Source organism: Neoarius graeffei, chromosome 21, assembly GCF_027579695.1.
Source record: "Neoarius graeffei isolate fNeoGra1 chromosome 21, fNeoGra1.pri, whole genome shotgun sequence".
NCBI lineage: Eukaryota > Metazoa > Chordata > Actinopteri > Siluriformes > Ariidae > Neoarius > Neoarius graeffei.
In genome coordinates, this window is record NC_083589.1 from 10,500,746 (window position 1) to 10,523,403 (window position 22,658).

Consider the following 22,658-nt stretch of genomic DNA (forward strand, 5'->3'; position numbering starts at 1 on the left):
CCGAAGGAGGGGGGCATACTGGTTTACCTCTGTCTGTCCATCCGTCCGTCCGTATCACTGTATTTCTGTCCGTCCGAAACATCCTTTTTCTCAGCAACCACAAATCATAGCTGTTTGGTACCAAGCTTCAGCTTGGGGTTCTGTACTGTGTATACCATTTTCAGGTCTGTCGCACATCGACTTCCTGTTTACCAACTTACAGTAATGTATTTACAAAATTTTCATAACACTTTTTCTGAGCAACTACAAATCACAACTGCTTGATATTTGGTACTGAGCTTCAGCTTGGGATTCTATACCGTGTTTACCATTTTCAGGTCTGTCGCACATCGACTTCCTGTTGACCGACTGAATGTATTTACGAAACACACAGCATGGATTTACAAAATTTTCATCACATTTTTCTCAGCAACTACAAATCACAACTGTTTGATATTTGGTACTGAGCTTCAGCTTGGGGTTCTATACCATGCATAAGGTTTTCAGGTCTGTCGCACATCGGCTTCCTGTTTACTGACTGAATGTGTTTACGAAATATATAGGGTGGATTTTGAGATCCCTGGGGAGAGAGACTGCTCTTTACGTACTTGTTTCAAGGTTAATTATTTGTTGAAGTCAACATTCATAATAAGTGTCAATTCTTTGCATTCTGATAAGCGAGAGCAGGGGGATATGCAAGTGAGCGGTAGCTCACAGTTTATCGTGGGTGGGGTTTTCTTTTTTTTTCCTCTTCTTTCCTCCAGCTGCATGTATACCTGCAGTTATACAAGTGTGCTTCACAGTCAAAATGTCTGACTGTGCTGATGACTTGACAGTGCTGGAGCAGACTGCATGTCACCACTCGGTTCGTAAAAATGTTCACCTTTTTCTATAGAGTGAATCCCTCAAGTGTCTGAATATCTCCAGATATTCTGGACTGTGGCCACTCGCTTCTCCTACTGACCATCAGGAAATATAAAGAGTGGGCCACTTTAATTTGTTTGAAAAAACAAGAACCCTGTCCTTTGAGCCAACCACAGATCCATCTTTCTGCGTCATCACGGAGCTGAGAGTTCATGTGTAATATGACAGCTCTAAAACTAGGCTGAGAAAATGACTGACTGAGGAGAGCTGTGTGTGCTCTGCCTAGAAAAATATTGGCACTGGACTGAAAATACCCAAAAGGCATGAGAGAGATATTAAAATTGATGGCACATTCGCTTGATGGTGCACATACTGCAAGACTGTTTTCATTTTGGAGATGAGCAAATCCTAAGGTTTGGATGTTAATTTCTATGTGTACACAAGCACTGAAAAGATTGTAACACCAGAAATTTAGTTCCATGCATCATGCTGAGTACAATATCAGGATTGCATGAAGAACATTGCAGGCTTGGAGAGTGTGAATCATGCCGTATGCTCTGTGAGAGGTACGAGTGAGCTGCTCTGTGTGGGTGTATAAGAGAAGGATGTATGCCCCACTCAAACTGGACATCCAAGAGCTGTGGCATGGGAGCCACCTATACAAGTAGGCCAAGTGCACCTACGCAGCGAACAGAAATGAAAAACATCTCGAACGTTATAAAATGTGTTTATTTCCTTGACATAATGCGATAAGGAGATTGACCAGAATGTTGTTTCAGAATGTTCTACATACTTGTACCACAGCACAATTGACTTCTTGAGTCTGATTGGTCAGAAGACGTGTGTGTTTTTGTAAAGGAGCACGGCTCAGGCAGTAGTTCTGTCTCGAACATGAATGTTAGGTTTAAAACGAGAGCATTAATTTAATGTTAGTTTCTGTAATAACAGCTTATGAACAGCGGAGAATCCACATAATCTCAGGCTAATAATAAATAGATTTTTTTAAATGTGTAACAAAGAAAAATCATAATTGTTGCTGTGATGACATTTATGGAAGACGTCTTGTGTGTTTGTGCATTGTCAGAGTCACAGGGTTTTGCGAAGATTCCCAATGCAGGAAGAGGGGGCTGGTAGTGTAAGTGATAGCAGAAATTAACTTGTCTCTGGGACATAACATTAAATCTTAACTATAAACCTTTTATAGAGCACAGTATGTCCATCATTAATAAATAAACAGTTATTACACAGACACGACTGTTTTACTGGGAAATACACCACTTTTGTATTTTTCATATGAACTACATCCGGGGGACGTTGAGTAACATATTTAAATAATATTGGCTGTCTTTTTTTCGTGGTACATCAGATATATTCCATTCAGTTAGCATGATATTGAACGAGTTGAAGATGAGTAGCTGAATGGAATATATCTGATATACCACGAAAAAAAGACAGCCATTATTATTATTATTATTATTATTATTATTATTATACATACACATTCAATGGAACAATTATAGATTTTACAAAAAGTTAAGAACAGGGCAGTAACTTGCCAATATTGAGTGCTGATTCTGATCGAATGTAATTCAATGTTCTGTCAATCCAATGTACAAATTCAAAGTTCTAATAATAAAAATGGTACAAGTCCAAAAAGCCTGAACAACAACCCAACTTTTATACAAGCTATATCCAGGTAGACAGTTCAAGTTCAAAGTTACTGTTGGTCGTAGTTAATTGTTCCATTGCAGTTGTTCAGAACAAAAGGGCTTTGCTGAGTGAGGTCCACGAGTGAAGTCCTTTTGTAAAAGTCTCCGTCACTTTTCCTCACCTCCAAGTAGAACTTTGACAATATTTCCGCTGTTGCTCTCTCTTCCAGTTTTTCGATGTCTGTTGGTATGTTTTTCTCTTGTAAATACGCCTGAAGAATATCTAATGAAGTTTTGGTAGCTTTTCGGGTGTTCAGCGCGTCTTTAGTTTCAGTTTATTTATTTAGTGCTTAAACCTAGCACTGGAGCTTCTCTCTTTCCCGGCCAACAAAGAAATGATTGTGCGCATGCGTAGCAGAAAAGTTTCGTCATTGGATCTTTGCATGAGCTCCAATGTGTGACGTCGTGTGGTCTTGAAAATATGCAATATTATAAACAATATTGCATGCTCATTCTCCATTGGGGAGAGTGGCGTAATACATGGAGGATAAGCAATATGATAATATTGCATGTCATCAATAAACCTGCTAGAAGGGAATAGAATACATGTTTTTATTCCATGGAAAAAGTGGCCCGTATGTATAATAATTTCCAGTATCTTCACTCATGAGGAAATTGATGAATTGTTTTGATAATTTTGAAGACTTTTTGTTTGTGTCTAAATAATAAAAATAATCTCACGTTGGTTTGAAGATATGAAGTTTATCTTGTGTTGAAAAACTCGTGTGAAAAATGAGTTTTTGAAGAAGATCTGAGTGACAAATTTAAATAATATTGACTGGCATTGAGTGGTCTATCAGATATATTCCATTCAGCTAGCATGAAACTGAACAAGTTGAAGACAAACTGAATGGAGTTCATGTTTTCAGGACAAATAAGCCTTTCATTTCTTTCATTCTTTAATTGCTCGCATTCTTTCATAATTCCATTATAATTTATTCTCTTCTAATTTGGCCTCATTTTCTATTAAAAGTGCTTCAGAAATGAAAGGGTTGCTGTCCTGAAAACATTAAAATCGAGTTATCCAATGAGATTTTTTTGTTGTGTCTAGGCTGAGAAGTTTAGAGCTGCTCACTCATTGGTTAGGACTTCATTGCCGGGACAGAAGGCCATGTCAGTGTACGTTTATGTAGAAAGTGACAGATGAATTAACCAATCAGATTTTGATTTATAGTGGGAGGGACCAAAATGTTATTGTCCTCAGCCTTCTCAAGGGCCAATGCAAGCTTAACCACGAGTCAGTGCCGTCAGAGCCTTCCAGCCGGTGTAGCGTTCATCAGTAGTGGTCAAACCATGCTATCGAGAGCAAGTAGCACAGGCTAATGACTGAGAAACTAAGATTTCTGTCTCCAGACTCTTCTTCCATGATGCATGCTCACTACAGTGTTTTTCATTCATACTTGCGTATTCATTTCCCGATTGCAATTTACCGAGTTATTTTTAAAATCCACATCGACAGCTACGCACAACGGAGTGACCTGGCAGCCTGCCGCTAATCCCTTACAAAATCCTTTGCCCTGTTGCTTTTTTGGTGTCTGGCTAAGGTTTGGCTGAGCTCAAGTCCCAGCTCTAATAGTAACGGCTTGCCACTGCTTGTAAATGTGTGAAGAATATCACATGAACTTTTTGGTAGCCTTTCGGGTGTTCAAAGCATCTTTAGTTTCAGTTTTTAGTTTATTTAGTGCTTTATTATAGCATGGCTAATCCTAGCACTGGATTAGCCTTGTCTTTCTCTTTCCCAAACAACAGAGAAATAGTTGTGTACATGCGCAGCAGAAAACTTTCTCATTGGATATTTGCATCAGCACCGACATCTGATGTCATGTTGTCTTGACAACCATGCAATATCATAAACTGTATTCAATGCTCATTCTCCGTTGGGTGGAGTGATGTCGTACACGTAGGATAAGCGATATGTTAACAATATTGCATGCTATCAAACCAAATGAATGAAACCCGCTAGAAGGGAATAGAACACGTTTTTATTCCATCGAAAATGTGTCCTGGATGTATAATAATTCCCGATATTTCACTCCGATTACATCACTCCCATTGTTTTCCCGCTGATTTGGCACGTGTTGTCAAAATGGCAAATCAGTTCAAAATGAAGATTCTTTTGATTAACTTGAATATTTTTTGCGAATGTGTCCATATAATATAAAGAACATTACACAGTGGTGCGAAGATATGAAGTTTATCTTCTCGTGTTGAAAAATATTTGACTCGTTCGTGTTGCTCAATCATGACTATGTTCACCACCCGAAGATAAACTTCATATCTTTGTGCAACTGTGTAATATCCTCTATATATCTGATGTGGTATCAGTGGAATAACACACTCCAGAATGTGTAATTACTGTATATGAAAATGATTCACTTCGTGCTGGTGACAAGAACTCTTCATTTTGTCGCATCACACCACCCTGGTGAAGATCATCTTTGGATAGTTGCACATCTGTTACTCCTTACTTATCTCATGCTAGAGTCATCCGTTAATACGCCGTTATATCACCACCACCAGCCAACCTATTGATACAAAGCAGTTTGAGTCCATGGAATCACCAAATTCTGACCCTACTATCTGCCATGACCTACCAACCACTTCAGAGATGCCTTTCTTCTCAGCATGGTTGTAAAGAGTGATTATTTGGGTTGCCTTCCTGTCAGCTCAGACCCATCTATTCATTCTTCTCTGATCTCTCTCATCAGCAAGGTGTTCAGGATGTGTTTTGTTTTTCGCACCATTCTTTCTAAGCTCTAGAGACTGTTGTGTGTGGAAATTCCAGGAGATCAGCAGTTTCTGAAAAACTCAAACCAGTCCAACTGGCATCAACACCCATGTCATGTTTTTCATTCTGATGTTTGAAGTGAACATTGAAGCTATAGACTACCTTTCGATTTCAGAAAATCGGTGAAATTGAAATTTAGTTCCCTCTGAAATGTGGTCATTGTGATGTGTTTTTATGCCTCCGCCACCATAAGGTGCAGGAGGCATTATGTTTTCGGGTTGTGCGTGCGTCCGTCCCGAAACCTTGTGAACGCGATATCTCAAAGGCTAATGAAAGGAATTTCACCAAACTTTCACCATTTGTGCACTTTGGGACAAACATGAACTGATTTAGATTTTGAGATCAAAAGGTCTAAGGTCAAGGTCACTGTGAGGTCAAATGTCTGTTCAAAAACCTTGTGAACACAATATCTCAAAGGCTAATAAAAGGAATTTCACCACACTTTCAGCATTTGTGCACCTGGGGACAAAGATGAAATGATAAGAATATGAAGGCCCAAGGCCAAGGTTAATTTGAGGTCACATGTCTGCCCCAAAACCTTGTGAACGCAGTATCTCAACAGCACATGAAAGGAAAGTCACTTAATATTCAGCACTTGGACAAAGATGAACTTATTAGATTTTGAGGTCAAAAGGTGAAGTTACTGTTAGGTCAAATGCTCATCCCAAAGCATTGTTAACACAATATCTTTCAGCATCTGTGCAGTTGGGGACAAAGATGAACCGCCTAGAGAATAAGGTCACCTACCTGGTAAATTACCGCTTTCGTTAGCCAGGCAAGGCCTGTTGCCCCCAGCACACCACGGGGAGGTGGAAGTCGGATTTTGTTCCAGATGGTTTGGGTTTTTTTTTATGCCTCCACCACCGTAAGGTGCAGGAGGCATTATGTTTTCGGGTTGTCTGTGCGTCTGTCCCAAAACCTTGTGAACACGATATCTCAAAGGCTAATGAAAGGAATTTCACCAAACTTTCACCATTTGTGCGCTTTGGGACAAACATGAACTGATTAGATTTTGAGATCAAAAGGCCTAAGGTCAAGGTCACTGTGAGGTCAAATGTCTGTCCGTCCGAACACCTTTTGAACACAATATCTCTAAGGCGAATGAAAGGAATTTCACCAAACTTTCACCATTTGTGCATTTTGGGACAAATATAAACTGATTAGATTTTGAGATCAAGAGGTCTAAGGTCAAGGTCACTGTGAGGTCAAATGTCTGTCCGAAAGCTTTGTGAACACTATCTCCAAGGCAAATCAAAGGAATTTCACCATTTTGTGCATTTGGGGACAAAGACAAACTGATTTGATTAGATTTTGAGATGAAAAGGTCTAAGGTCAAGGTCACTGTGAGGTCAAATGTCTGTCTGAAAACCTTGTGAACACAATATCTCCAAGGCTGATACACGTAATTTCACCAGGTCAAGATTACTGTGAGGTCAAATGTCCATCCGCAAATCACAACTTAAGGCGTGTAGTCTACCGGGCGGAGGCATCCCCATCGACGCCGTTGGCGTTGAATTCTATCTAGTTATTTCTGTAATATCTCAAAAAACAAACAAAAAAAAACAGGCCATTCTGTGTCTGGGAAGTTATTTAATTTGAGGGGATTCCTGAGCAAATAATATGCATGAAATTGCGCAGTCAAGCAGACAGAGGAAGTGCGTGTGTGTGTGTTCGCATGCGCAGGTTTACCTTTGACCGTGCACTGACAGTTCCATCATTCTGTTGCTAAACGAACAGCTGATCACACTGCGGTGCTCACTGAACGCAGATATTTATTAGTTTGGTCCTATGTTTCCTTTCCTTCCCTTCGTATATAACATAATGTCTTTTCTTCTTGCTTTCTGTTGCTGTAGTCTGTCGTTCACATTTCATTCACACACGTCCGCCATTTTTCTCTCCTGTTTCAAATTTGTATCCCACAATGCCTTGCATGAATGGAGAAAGCCCACCACGTGATGTGATGCTCAATTGGGTCATGGTAAAGCAGGAAAAAATTGCGGAGAATTTAGGGCCACATGGCCTTAAATTCATTAATTGTTCTGTTAAAAAAAAAAGCCGAATAAAATTGGAAGTCTGTGATTTGAATTCAGTAGCTTTTGGTCCACTAAGCAAAAATAATTGGATGTCAGGGAAAATTCTTTTTATGACCTACACTTAAATCTGAAAGGCAGTCTAGCTTTAACTGAAGCTCTTGACCTGTATCTGCATGATTTAATGCATCGTACTGCTGCCACATGATTGGCTGATTTTCTTCATAAAGTGGACAGTGAGCATGCCTTTCATCAACAAGGAAATTAGTTTTTGATTGCTCTGAACAGGCTTGAAAACCAGCATGAAAATAATAATAATAATAATAAGTGCTTGCGATCATTATCCAGCTTTAAAAAATATATACATCTTTGCCAGATCGCCCAGCTCTACTTCATGGCATAAACATTTACTTTTGTCTGACTGTGATTTGTGCCTTTGACTCCATTCGGATGTGATGTGTTGTTTTGCTCTTCCTTATGATCCAGCAACAAGCTTGAACATTGAGCCCTGTCGACTCAGTACTGCTCCCCATGCAGCACATACATTTTTTTTTTTTTTGTTCAGGGATGCTCACAAACCCATCTTTGACTTTGTCTCTCGGTCTTCAGTTCCATTAATGCCCAGTTTTCATTGCAGGACTCAAATGGTTGACAGCAGGACCACTTCCAATTACATTCCAGTCAGGGGGGCGCAAAAAAAAAAAATCTGGTCGAGTCTGTTCAGTTCATTGCGCCATCTTGTGGACAGGTTGAAAATGGCATCAGACCTTATTATTAAAAAGATGTTGAACAGATAGAGCCTGAGAAATAAATGTATACCAGGTGGATCTTTTTAAAGAATTTTTTTTTTTTTGGTCTCTCAATCCTAAAGCGTGCACCAGTTTGTTTCCATGTGTGGAAGATGCAGTTTTGATCTCCTTTACTCCTGTAACAGGATTCCATTAGAACACAGTGCAAGTCAATACATAAAGGAAAACTGTGTTTAGTTACTTATACAGTGGATATTAAGTGTACACACCCTGTTAAAATGATCGGTTTTTCTGATGTAAAAAAATGAGACCATGATAAATAATTTAAAAACTTTTCCCACCTTTAATGTGACCTAGAACCTGTACAATTCAATTGAAAAACAAACAAATCTGTTCGGGGGAAAAACATAAAAAATAAAAAAGTACAATAAGCTGGTTGCATAAGTGTGCACACCCTTAATCTAATACTTTTATTGAAGCACCTTTTGATTTAATTACAGCATTCAGTCTTTTTGGGTCGGAGTCTATCAGCCTGCCCCATCTAGACTTGGCAATATTTGCCCACTCTTCCTTGTAAAAGCGCTCCAAATCTGTCAGACTGTGAGGGCGTCTCTTGTGCACAGCCCTCTTCAGGTCACCCCACAGATTTTCAATTGGATTTAGGTCTGGGCTCTGGCTGGGCCATTCTGTTGCTGATTTCGATTTATGCTTGGGGCCACTGTCGTGCTGAAAGATGAAATTCATCTTCAGCTTTCTAGCATACACCTGAAGGTTTTGGGCCAAAATTGACTGGTATTTAGAATTGTTCATAATTCCCTCCACCTTGACTAAAGCCCCTGTTCCAGCTGAAGGAAAACAACTCCAAAACATGATGCTGCCACCATCATGCTTCACCGTGGGTATGGTGTTCTTTTGGTGATGTGCAGTGTTATGTTTGCGTCAAACATACCTTTTGGAATTGTGGCCAAAAAGTTCAACCTTGGTTTCATCAGACCATAACACATTTTCCCACATGCTTTTGGGAGAGTTGATGTATTTTTTTTTGCAAAATTTATCCAGTCCTGGATGTTTTTCTTTGACCCTACCTCATAGTCCAGACATGTGGAGAATACAGGAGATTGTCACATGTAGCACACAGCCAGTACTTGCCAGAAATTCCTGCAGCTCTTTCAGTGTTGCTGTAGGCCTCTTGGCAGCCTCCCCTGACCAGTTTTCGTCTTTTCATCAATTTTGGAGGGACATCCAGTTCTCGGTAATGTCACTGTTGTCCCATATTTTCTCCACTGCTTGCTGACTGTCTTCACTGTGCTCCATGATATATGTAGTCAAGTCAAATTTATTTGTATAGCGCTTTTAACAATAAACATTGTCGCAAAGCAGCTCTACAGAATTTGAACGACTTAAAATATGAGCTAATTTTATCCCCAATCTATCCCCAACGAGCACGCCTGTGGTGACGGTGGCAAGGAAAAACTCCCTCAGACAACACGACGAAGAAACCTCGAGAGGAACCAGACTCGAAAGGGAACCCATCCCCATCCGGGCAACAACAGACAACATGACTATAACATTAACAGTCCTAACAAAGTCAGCTTTGTTGATGCTATAAACCCCCCACCAACGGAAACCCGAGTGCAAAACCGTTCACGACAACCGCAGTCCTAAAGTCAGCAAGTCAACTGCAGTCCCCAGCCACACAAACACCACTGCAGGAGTCCAGAGCGTCCTCCAGGCATGACCCCCAACTGTCCACATGGGGCCGCCCTCCACAGGAGTGATGCGATGAGACTCCAACCAGACACAGGGCACCAGGATGGACCAGGCAGGTCCGAGGAGCAGAAGAGGCCAGCATCTCGATCCCAGGACCGACATGTAACTCAGAGGGACAGATTTGGGGGGGAGAAGAGAGAGAAAACACAGGTTGTTGGGTATGCCCAATGTCCCCTGAATAAGTAGGAACAGTATACATATTGCACTGAGTACAAGCAGGGACTCCGGCAACTAACTATGACAGCATAACTAAAACGGGAGAGCCAGAAGGTAACACAGGCATGAAGGAGCCCCGGGACATAAAGCAGTCAGCCACTACACCGTCAACAAACCCGAGTGAGCAAGCGAGTGGGGGACTGACAGCATCCATACATCCCAGTTTATCAAAACACTGTCTGAGGACCCTCCAGATCTACACCTTTACCTCATAAACACCATTAACAAAAGGCTTGACTAAACAGATGTTTTCAGCCTAGACTTAAACACTCAGACTGTGTCTGATTCCCGAACACTACTTGGAAGACTGTTCCATAACTGTGGGGCTTTGTAAGAAAAGGCTCTGCCCCCTGATGTAGCCTTCACTATACGGGGTACCAGCAGATAGCCTGCACCTTTTGATCTAAGTAGGCGTGGAGGGTCATAAAGGAGCAGAAGTTCCCTCAGGTATTGTGGTGCGAGACCATTCAGTGCTTTTAAAGGTCAATAGTAGTATTTTATAATCAATACGAAATTTGATTGGGAGCCAATGCAGTGTGGATAAGACAGGGGTGATGTGGTCATATTTTCTAGTTCTAGTAAGGACTCTTGCTGCTGCATTTTGAACTAACTGGAGCTTGTTTATGCACTTATTGGAACATCCAGACCAGTGGCGGCTGGTAGTCTTTCAAACAGGGGAGGCTGGTGGGTTATGATATTTCCAAATTTTAAAAGAAAAAAACATCAGTTTTGCCCATACTCTTGCCTCTGATCTGGCTGATTGTTGGCAGGGTCACAAACTATGAAATAACAGGTTCTTTTGGCCCATTAGCCTACTGTCCAATATACATGATAGTGGTGTTGGGGGGGGGGTATATTTTAACATTTTATATTTTAAAATTGTGGCATGTTGTTTAAAAACTGATCATTACTGAAAGCAGCTCTTTGTCAGGAACCTCAGCATCAGGCTTTTAGATAGAGGGGCGTCTGGGCGTCTTTTCGACGCCCTGTACTGAAAAAAACAAGAAATTGGACGCCCTACTTTTTAGTACGACGCCCTAATATTTCCGCCCGTGTTATGTCCGGTAACTTAGCTGAATATGTTAAAAAATCGCCGAGTCTGAGCTTTCCGAGGATCTACAAGCTTTGTTGACACCGCCATTTTGGAAATTTCAGAAGTCTCGCTTTGACAGCTGTCTTTCCCGAAGACGCCCAGGGTTACCATAGCAACAGCACGAGCCCAGAGTACAAAATATAGGCACCCGCCGCAGAGCTACAGAAACACGCGTTTCTATGGCTGCACTAATTTCAAAGTTGTGAGAGCCCTCGTTATAAATAAATGGGTTATTAAATAAATTTGGTGTACAAAGCACTTGTAATATGCGTTCCCAGAGCAGAGGGGGAAAAGATGTATGCCTAGGAGACACTGGCATAAATATCCAGACAATATAGCCGTAGACTATATTGCCGCAGCTAAATGTGGAATGTAGTCTATAGAAAACCGGCCTTACCTGACATGTTATTTATCCCGAATAAATCCTTTTAACAGTAAATAACACATTTTCATGCAGATTTTCCCAACATTACAGGCTACGTAGTGGAGAGTGTGGTAGTCGAGCCGGCGGGTAGTATTTCTAGTAGGCTAAACAATAATCAAATACGACACGTTCTAAAGGATGCTGGGATTCCAAAGAACGCACGTGAAAAGGACGAACACGTGGGATATTTGGTAAGGAAGATAGCTTCTAGCTTTGTAATTAATGGGTTTCTATTGAAAAAACGAATACCATTATAATGTTTGAAGACTTAGCCATATTTCCTGTGTGTTTTTTTCTTTGTTATACTAAATCTTTGGACGCTAGCGGCTTTGAAAGCAAAACTGGTCAGCCGGGGTTGGTTGTCACACTGTGTTCGGGGTTGGTTGTCACATGTAATGCAATTGCAATAGGTGCACTACTGACTGAGACAAACACAGCTACAACAAGCTTTATTTATGTAGTATTCTGCGATCAGAAAGCTTTATAGCTAATTTGTCATGCTTAATATGCAACTCCAGCTCAAAAAATCCCAGAAATATACCCATTTTAATAATAATATTCATTAAAAATATACGCAGTTTGCAGTGTATTTTGTTTTGGTGTTCCCAAAGTTGATATTGTATTACCAATCTGTTATACCTACATGTATTTTGAATACATTTTCTTTAACATTTTTACATAATTCTCAAAAATATGTATGTATTTTCGGTTCCTGTACCGCCCCATTGAAATAACATTGTGACAACCAACCCTATAGGGTGTCACAATCTGTCAAAGTGTGTTTGACAGCCCATATCTTTTGAACACAACGACATAAAGTAGAAATACCACCTTCCAGTCGTACCTGAGACTTGCAGCTTCCTTTGTACATTGAAAGGGACCCTATTCATACTATTGATACAAGAATGTTGTAACAAAGGCAAAAACACTTGGCTGTATTGCTCAAAATTTGCTGTCAAAATGAAGGAAATAGCATTTGAGAGCATTAGAAATTTCAAAATTTTCCGGGGGAGTACCCCCGGAACCCCCTAAAACACTCGTGCCAGCGGCGCTCAACGCGCCGCTACACCTCGCCACATACAGTGACACCTGCAAAAAAGTTAGACTCCCTAAAAAAAAATCCTGCCTAAAAGCCTGCTCAGCATTCAATGACACTTTCCCTATATTTTACTTATTTTGACTGAGAAATGTTTTGACAATTTTGATAACCCTTCACTTTTAATCCAGGTCTGTAGTCTGAAATGTTCTCGGCTGTGTTTTTGTTTAAAAATGTTTTCCGAATTGTAGCTGTGTTTAATTCATATCCAGAAAAATATATATTCCAATATAATATACTCAGCATAAACATTTTAAATAGATTCTATATTTTTGGTCCATCCATGACATATTACTAAAGTAGCCTATTTACTGTTGTTGATGTGGGTCACTTGCTGTTAGCCAATTCACTTTCTCGTACCAGGAGAGCTGAAAGGAATGAGTATTATTCCCTACCTTTTTCACCAAGTCAATTTGAGGCGTTGGTCTACCCTCCTCTTTAATTTTTTCCTCGAAAGAAAGACTGGCAAATGGCTTCGCCAAAATTAAATCAGCAATGCTTGGCATCCGTGCGCAGCTTTCTTGCTAGCTGACTAGCCCCCTCAAGTTCAAAAAAGCTGGTAGAAACCGTATGTAATGAATGAAATTGAAATGTAAGCTGATCTCTTACAATACACCACAGCACTTGCGAATCCGCATGGGACTGAACTGAAATCCGCCGCTGCCTGTCTACATTTGAAACGAGCTGTCAATCAAAGAAAATATCCGGCCACTTTCACCAATCACCAGTCTCCTCGCGGAAACTGCCATGTCCCTCCCATGTGAGGCTCGGAGTCCGTAGGTGGGCGTTTTCGCAGTATTTGTCCAATAATCATCTTGCATTTTGAGATTGAAAAGCGCATAGCTCCCAAATGCCATTGAAGTCCACTGAGGCTGGGAGTCCGTGGGAGTCCGTGGGCGGGCATTTTCGCAGTATTTGTCCAATAACCGTCTTGCCTTTTGAGATTGAAAGCGCAGAGCTCCCAATGCCATTGAAGTGCACTGAGTCTGGGCTGCATCGCGCTGTCACGAGGGGGAAAAACTCATGCACACATTAGGTGAACTGGGGAAAGTTATAACGGAATGATTTCGCACTGTAGTTGGGTTGAGCACATATATTTCTATGATTCGATGTTCGTCATTTTTAGAGGAGGCTGAGCCTCCCTCGTTGTCTTAAGCAATCGCCCGTGATCCAGACAGTAAGGCATTACAATAATCCAACCTGGAGGTAACGAAAGCATGAACTAGTTTTTCCGCGTCATGTAGTGGCATTAAATTTCTTATCTTAGAAATATTTCTGAGGTGAAAGAAAGCGATCCGGGTAACGTTATCAATGTGAGTTTCGAATGAAAGACTGGGGTCAATAATCACTCCGAGGTCTTTTACTGCTGCACGTGATGTCATGGAAATTTTTTGTACCCTTCTCCTGACTGATACCTTTCAACAATGAGATCCCTTTGATGCTTTGTAAGCTGTCTGTGAACTGAAGGATGCAACTGAGTAAATGTCTGAACTTTATTTGGAGTTAATCAGTCATTTTAGTTGATGGCAGGTGTGAACCCAAAAAGACTGAATGCTGTAATTAAATCAAAAGATGCTTCAAGAAAGGGTTAGTTTAAGGGTGTGCGCACTTATGCAACCAGCTTATTGTACTCCCCCCCCCCCCCCCCCCCCCCCCAACAGATTTGTTTGTTTTTCAATTGAATTGTATAGGTTCTAGGTCACATTAAAGGTGGGAAAAGTTTTGAAATTATTTATTGTGGTCTGTGGGTGTGTACACTTTTTTTTATATCCACTGTATATCGAAAAATACTAAGAACCATATTTATTTCTACATGTGAAGTGTCCTTTTTGTGTGGTTGTCATGTGCATGTAGGAGTCCACTGGCTAACTCTCATCAGGCAAGCTTCAGCAAACGGGGCTTTGGCACAGCGCTGTTTTGAAGTGAAAGGCAGGAGTGTGTGCTTCACTACTGCACCATCATACACACTTCATGGACTCGTCAGAAGCGCTCGGGACTGTCTCTTTCACAGGAGGATGGTGTTCGGAGACGTGTGTCTAGGAGACGTCACAAAACTCTACAATGTGTTGAGCAGGTTGTGTAATTGTGATACGATATAATAACAGGATAAATATTCTGGTGGTGGTGGAGAATGAGGCAAAATTACCCAAAGTGTATTGAAGCCATGGTTACAGTTGGATGCATTGCTGATGCTGTCCTGCTCTCTCTTCTGTCTGTTAATGCAGAAATTGATTGTCCTAGTATCACTGTGCAACATGACATTGGTGGTTTACGCTCCTGTAAAGATTTCATCTCGAGTGTTTGTAATGATCAGTAAGTTTTAAGGGTGGGGGAGTTTGCACTTTCGTAGAGAGGCTGGTGAGGGAACGACTGTTTATAGCTGCTATAACGCAAGTGAGAACCAGGACTAACTTGTCTCGCAGGTGTTCCACAGTGTAACCTGAGCGTGAATCAGGACTACACCCTGGATAGGATGTTTCATACACTCGTTCACAGCTCATGGCAGTCTTGGGTCACTGGTATACTTTTTAGAGGTGAGAGAAAACTGGAGAGCCTGTTTTCTGTCACCTTTTAAAAAGTATACCAGTGACCCAAGACTGCCATGAGCTTTGAACGAGTGTATGAAACATCCTATCCAGGGTGTAGTCCTGATTCACGCTCAGGTTACACTGTGGAACACCTGCGAGACAAGTTAGTCCTGGTTCTCATTTGCGTTATAGCAGCTATAAACAGTCGTTCCCTCACCAGCCTCTCTACGAAAGTGCAAACTCCCCCAAGGTGGACACCAGGAGAACATGTGAAACTTCATGCATCGTGCAACATCAAACCCTCACCCAGGAATTCAAGTACTCACTTGTTTTCTTTTCCAGAACTTGAGCTGTGACAAAAAGGCAGAACTACATGTTTTTAAGGTGTCGGGCAAAGGCAATGTACAGGCATACAGTTCACATAATGGGGTAGTTCAGCTCAACATGTTCACTTTAACCTCATGATTAATGTCCAAGTCGACGGAATCAGACTTGTGCAAATTCATATTTTACAAAAGACTTTGCAGAAAACAAGTTTACACTGGCATCATGTGTCCAATACCAGGCTTGTAGTGCTAGAGTCCAGGACCTGTGCCCTAATTTTAAAGGAGAACTGAAGTCATCTCATCTCATTATCTCTAGCCGCTTTATCCTGTTCTACAGGGTCGCAGGCAAGCTGGAGCCTATCCCAGCTGACTACGGGCGAAAGGCGGGGTACACCCTGGACAAGTCGCCAGGTCATCACAGGGCTGACACATAGACACAGACAACCATTCACACCTACGGTCAATTTAGAGTCACCAGTTAACCTAACCTGCATGTCTTTGGACTGTGGGGGAAACCGGAGCACCCGGAGGAAACCCACGCGGACACGGGGAAAACATGCAAACTCCACACAGAAAGGCCCTCGTCAGCCACGGGGCCCAAACCCGGACCTTTTTGCTGTGAGGCGACAGCGCTAACCACTACACCACCGTGCCGCTCCTGAAGTCATTTTTAAAATTAATTTATTTCTTAATTAACGTGTTATTCATTTACGTTTTCGGTTTTAGTAACCTTATATCTTGACTTGTATTGGCAACTAATTGCAATTAAATATTATACTTATCGGCCTATTCGGTTTTTAGCCATGTTGAATTTAGTTCGTTTTATTCCATGGCGGGCGTCGCTTATCCGCGCGATCTTCACGAGACTTGTGCGAGACCTCGAAACGTGAAGTGTCAGCCAGGTGTCAGTGCCGCCATTTTGAAAACTGTTTTCCAAACGAAATATTGCACAAAAATGAGTTTAAATGACTGTTACTGCCTACTTTTTTCAAACTTTCCTGATTGCTATCAGAACAAACAAAACTTCCGGCTTGATTACATCAGCACTCGAAAGAGGGCGCGCGCGTCTTTTGACAACATTGGCAGATGTTGGTCACTTTGATTTCCGCTGTACATTTTACTTCCGTCCTGCGATATCTCGCACAGGCCTCAATGAATCTTGTTTACGGCCATTGCTTTGACATGTGGACTGATGTATTACATTGCATATTTCAAACACTCATAACTTGCTATAGCAGTGACAAAATAGCTATCAAAAATGCATTCCTATATTTAATAAAATGAGAAATAGAATTTTGATGATAAATTTGCCTTCAGTTCTCTTTTAAGGACTCGTGACTCGACTTGGACTTGAGCACTGATGACTCGGACTCGTAAATTGGAGATGAGGACTCAGATTTTTTCTTTATTTTTTTTGTAACAGGCCATAACAATTTGGCAGAAGATATTTATATCGACATTAATTTTTGTACTAATTTCGTGCCAGAGTGTCATACCTGCGCACCTCGGCACATGCATCAGATAGACTCTCGGGCACGCTCTGGACAGCGCATGCACTGTTAATGACTCGCACCTGCACAGGATTAAGGTGCAATCAGCACGCTGATATAAAAACTGTGAAAACACACTTACTTTGCGAAGTATTGAGTTGCGTTGCTGACACATTTCCGAGCCTTATTTCCTTGTTTGGTTTCCTGATCCCTGATTTCCTCTTTCTCTTCTTTGATTCTGTCGAGTCTACGATAGCTTGTTTGTGCCTCGCCTGACCTATTGCCTGTTTCACCGTTTTACTATTTTGTCTGCCGTTCTGGCTTGTTTACCGGTCTTCACTTGTATTAATAAACACACCTTCTAACAAATGAATGTTAAAGTGCCATTCCACCATTGGATGTATTCTTTGGCATAAAATACAATATATTTTGACAACATATATAAACGGTATCACTAGATAGAGAAATCTTTTAGCTTCAAAATGATATATCAAACATAATTTTTTGACAACGACAAGTATATTAATTTTGCGACCAAAGTCACCTACCCTTTTAATTTCCGCGCGTGATGTCATCGGCAGGTTCCCCTTCTTGTGTACCACGTGACGTGGCACACATTATCAGCAATGACGGATAGAACGCGATAAAAATAATACCAATAAATCTAGCTAATACCAATAAATCTAGCTAATACCAATAAATCTAGCTAACTGAAAGATTAACTCAATTTTTTGCTATTTTTTTGGCCCCCATATACGAGGAGAAATGACTCTCTCACTTTGGGGGTTTCCTGGTCTAAAAATAGACCGACACGTGGTACACAAGAAGGGGAACCTGCCGATGACATCACGTTTCATTACCGCACGGAAATTAAAAGGGTAGGTGACTTTGGTCGCAAAATTAATATACTTGTCGTTGTCAAAAAATTGTTTGATATATCATTTTGAAGCTAAAAGATTTCTCTGTCTAGTCATGTTGTCATAAAATATATTGTATTTTATGCCAAAGAATACATCCAATGGTGGAATGGCACTTTAATAGCGCAGCTGGAGTCTTGTTCTCGGACTTTTTTTTTTTTTTTTTTAATGACTTGGACTTGACTCAGACTTGAACAGTGGGGATTCGAGACTGGACTCAGACTCGAGGTTCAGTGACTCGACGACAGCACTGTCCAATACAAGATGCAAGGGTTTATTAAATGCAGTCTTGTTTTTAAATATTTGCACAGTCCCTAACCAGCACTCCACAGGGGAAAAAAAAAATCACATCTTGGCAAGTGAAGATATCTTTCAGCTATATCTACTATTTTCTATTGTATGTTTACACCAATGAACCTATTTTTAGACATGTTTACTACTTTCAAGCTTGAAATAGTCTTGTTCTCTTGGCAGGTAATGTTATTAATTTTTGGCATTCATTTCTAGACAGAAGCAAAATTATATGTCAGTCGCAAAAGAAAATTTGAAGCTTGATCAATTTTTAGGTTTAATAATCTTATTTTTGTTATTATCTTAAAATAGGAAATGCAAGATACATTTGACCATATTCTAGATACTTTCACTTGCAGCACTCATTTTCTTTCTCATTGTTTATAATCAACTTCCTGTTTTGTATTATTATTATTATAGGGTTTTTTTCCTTCATATTTTAAACAGAGCACCAGTTTAATGCTTTAAAGGTCTAATTTATCAGCTGATATGGAGCTGGAGAACGTTTAGTGTTCAGGTCACACACAGAGCTGGTGTAAATGACAGCAGCAGCACCACAGGGAGGTGACCTCTGTTTTTCATCTCCCAAAGGTCAGGAGCAAGCTAAAGACAAAGAACGCTGTCTGCATTTCAGCCGTTTAAACAACAGAAGGCGCGACACTTGGCTGCATGGTCACTTTGTTGTTTTTATGTTTTAATTAACCATTAGTACATTTAATAAAATCAGCCATATCCAAATAGGTTAACTGATTTTCATTATGTTTTCAGATGTCTCGGTGGAGCTGTAAGATTAGCTCGAGTTAAGAAAAATTCTCATTTCCATTATTGGTTTTGTGACTAATTCCAGTATGTACATTCCACTGCTGGTGTGTGACTCTGATGGCGACTGGCGGTTTATATTTGCATATCTTGCCTGCGGTGGTGCAAACAAATGTAATAGTGCACAGGATATTTTTTAGGATGGAACACAAAAATGCTGTCTTCACAGTTCGCGTCTCAGCTAAACACCAGAAACCATGGTAACTATAAATGTAATTTCATGTCAGCGTTTGAGGCAGGATGTGTTGTGACAGTGAGACTCCAGCCTGGGGCTCTGTGTAAGGTCACCTTGAATGTCAGGGACAGCTGCTCCAGTAAGACCTTGTTACTCTCACAGCTGCCTTCCTTTGTGCTCCACTGAGCTTTCCATAAACTTGATGCACCGATTTGTGAAATATTCCACAACTGTATGCTATACAATCAAACAGTACCTTAACTTTAGTGTCTTTTTGGAGTTCATTAGTCTTTAGCTTCTGTAATCTACAGTGGATATAAAAAGTGTACACACCCCATTAAAATGATAGGTTTTTCTGATGTTAAAAAAAAAGAGACCACGATAAATCATTTCAAAACTTTTCCCACCTTTAATGTGACCTAGAACCTGTACAATTCAATTGAAAAACAAACAAATCTGTTAGGAGGAAAAACATGAATAAAAAAAAAGTACAATAAGCTGGTTGCACAAGTGTGCACTAATACTTTGTTGAAACACTTTTTGATTTAATTACAGCATTCAGTCTTTTTGGGTTCACATCTGCCATCAGTTAAAATGACTCTGATTAACCCCAAACAAAGTTCAGACATTTACTCAGTTGCATCCTCCAGCAAAAGCCAGGGTTCACCGAGAGCTTACAAAGCATCAAAGGGATCTCATTGTTGAAAGGTATCAATCACGAGAAGGGTACGAAAACATTTCCACGGCATTAGATATACCATGGAGCACAGTGAAGACAGTCATCAAGCAGTGGAGAAAATATGGGACAACAGTGACTTCCCTCCAAAATTGATGAAAACACAAGACGAAAACTGGTCAGGGAGGCTGCCAAGAGGCCTACAGCAACACTGAAGGAGCTGCAGGAATTTCTGGCAAGTACTGGCTGTGTGCTACATGTGACCGCAATCTCCCATATTTTCTATATATCTGGACTATGAGGTAGGGTCAAAGAAAAACATCCAAGCCCAGCTAAATTTTGCAAAAAAATACATCAACTCTCCCAAAAGCATGTGTTGGCCACAATTCCAAAAGGTATGTTTGGCGCAAAAACAACACTGTGCATCACCAAAAGAACTCAGTGAAGCATGGTGGTGGCAGCAGCATGTTTTGGAGTTGTTTTTCTTCAGCTGGAACAGGGGCTTTAGTCAAGGTGGAGGGAATTATGAACAGTTCTAAATACCAGTCAATTTTGGCCCAAAACCTTCAGGTATCTGCTAGAAAGCTGAAGATGAATTTCATCTTTCAGCATGACGGTGACCCCAAAAAAGTTTTGGAACAGCCCAGCCAGAGCCCAGATTTAAATCCAATTGAAAATCTGTGGGGTGACCTGAAGAGGGCTGTGCACAAGAGATGCCCTTGCAATCTGACAGATTTGGAGTGCTTTTGCAAAGAAGAGTGGGCAAATATTGCCAAGTCTAGATGTGGCAGGCTGATAGACTCCGACCCAAAAAGACTGAATGCTGTAATTAAATCAAAAGGTGCTTCAACAAAGTATTAGTTTAAGGGTGTGCACACTTATGCAACCAGCTTATTGTATGTTTATTTTTTCATGTTTTCCCCAACAGATGTTTGTTTATTCAATTGAATTGTACAGGTTCTAGGTCACATTAAAGGTGGGAAAAGTTTTGAAATTATTTATCATGGTCTCATTTTTTTTTTTACATCAGAAAAACCTATCATTTTAACAGTGTGTACACGTTTTATATCCACTGTATAGTATCTAAGTGAAGTTATCCACTGGATAATGAAAGATACTTCAGTAAGTGCAATTTTTAGGCTATAATCCGTGTGATCCATCCACTACAATTTTTAGGGTATCTGTGTGGTACCACACATTTTTATGAACAAAAATGACATTTTTGACACATTTCAATCTGGCTTCCATATATGTCATGTCACCAAACTGGTCTCGTTGAAGTGACCTTAAGACCTTTTACTTGCAGCTGATGGTGGGTTGGCATCAGGGAGACTGCTCCAGACTGGTCTCAAGCATATTCGTCAAGCAGAACTTTCGCAGTAGTCATGGGTAATGCCTCCTCTACTGTGGCCCCTGTGTCATGTGGTGATCCCCAAGGGTATCTGGTTATTTAACACAAAAGTATTTTCACACAAATCCAAAGTCACTTAGCACAACTCTGTTCTTGAGCACAGCTCTGGATTATGGTCACAGTAATTGAAAAAAAAATACTCATCTTGATATCAAAAGGGATTTCTTATGATTGTTTAGGGACTGGAAGCTGGAATTTCTGCTGCTGTGCATGCTAAGGATCAGTTGTTGATCCCCGAAACGTGGACTGAAAATCCTATTCTTTGGTGTCTTTGGGTATTTGTAGTTAAGCCATAACAAACCTTGAATTGTGGGCACCTTCATAGATAACTTCAGTCACTTCTGATCAAATCACAAATTCAACTGACTGTTAAATAAAAATGCAATATAAACGTTCAGCAATGACAAAACGACCAAAATTAATAGATCAATTGTTGATAATACGGCAATTGTGAAGCAAGATGATGATGAAGAAGAAGAGATTACGCTGAGATGTAAGGGTTGTTTGATCATCAAGACAAGTCTTAAAGCTGTAGCTAGTTTACAAGGAAATTCACTTTGCAGCATGTTTATATTTGATTTCAGTGTTTCTTTTTTTGGGGTGGCACGGTGGTGTAGTGGTTAGCATTGTCGCCTCACAGCAAGAAGGTCCTGGGTTCGAGCCCAGTGGTCAACGGGGGCCTTTCTGTGTGGAGTTTGCATGTTCTTCCTGTGTTTGTGTGGGTTTCCTCCGGGTGCTCCAATTTCCCCCACAGTCTAAAGATCTGTAGATTAGGCTAATTGGTGGCTCTAAATTGACCGTAGGTGTGAATGTGAGTGTGAATGGTTGTTTATCTCTGTGTGTCAGCCCTGTGATCTGGCGACTTGTCCAGGGTGTACCCCACCTCTCACCCATAGTCAGCTGGGATAGGCTCCAGCTTGCCCACGACCCTGCACAGGATAAGTGGCTGAAGATAATGGATGGATGGATTTTTTTTTTTTTTTTGTTCAATGCTATCAACTGCTAAGAAACATTAACACTAAATTATCAAATTAATAAGCCACAAACACTCATTTGTAGATTGTGTGAAAAAAAAACCCCGCAGTGCACAGATTAGACAGTTCGCACAAGTCAATCAGATGAACAGCTTGCACTTTGAATAATAACTATCGTGTTTTTGCATCATTCTTTAAACCTGTCATTGAAATAACAATGGGATAGATGGTAAAAATTTTCACTTCTCTAATGCTGTTTTCTTTTAATTGAGCACTCTGTGAACAGAAATGGATATCCACCGTAGTGTGGAAATGCATCTATAGCCATGGTCA

At 40.6% G+C, this 22,658-nt stretch overlaps 1 protein-coding gene across 7 annotated transcripts in view; it reads left to right on the forward strand.

Annotated features, from left to right (window-relative positions):
* Positions 1-22,658, forward strand: part of plekha5 (pleckstrin homology domain containing, family A member 5) — a 249,641-nt gene that overhangs the window by 131,700 nt on the left and 95,283 nt on the right. The window contains exon 2 of one of the 7 annotated variants that reach the window (XM_060903848.1): positions 14,573-14,792. The exons of the other annotated variants lie outside the window; for them this stretch is intronic. Coding sequence (XP_060759831.1) covers positions 14,734-14,792 — 59 coding nt within the window. The 5' untranslated portion in view covers positions 14,573-14,733. The remainder of the gene's footprint in view (positions 1-14,572; positions 14,793-22,658) is intronic. 7 annotated transcript variants of the gene reach the window in all.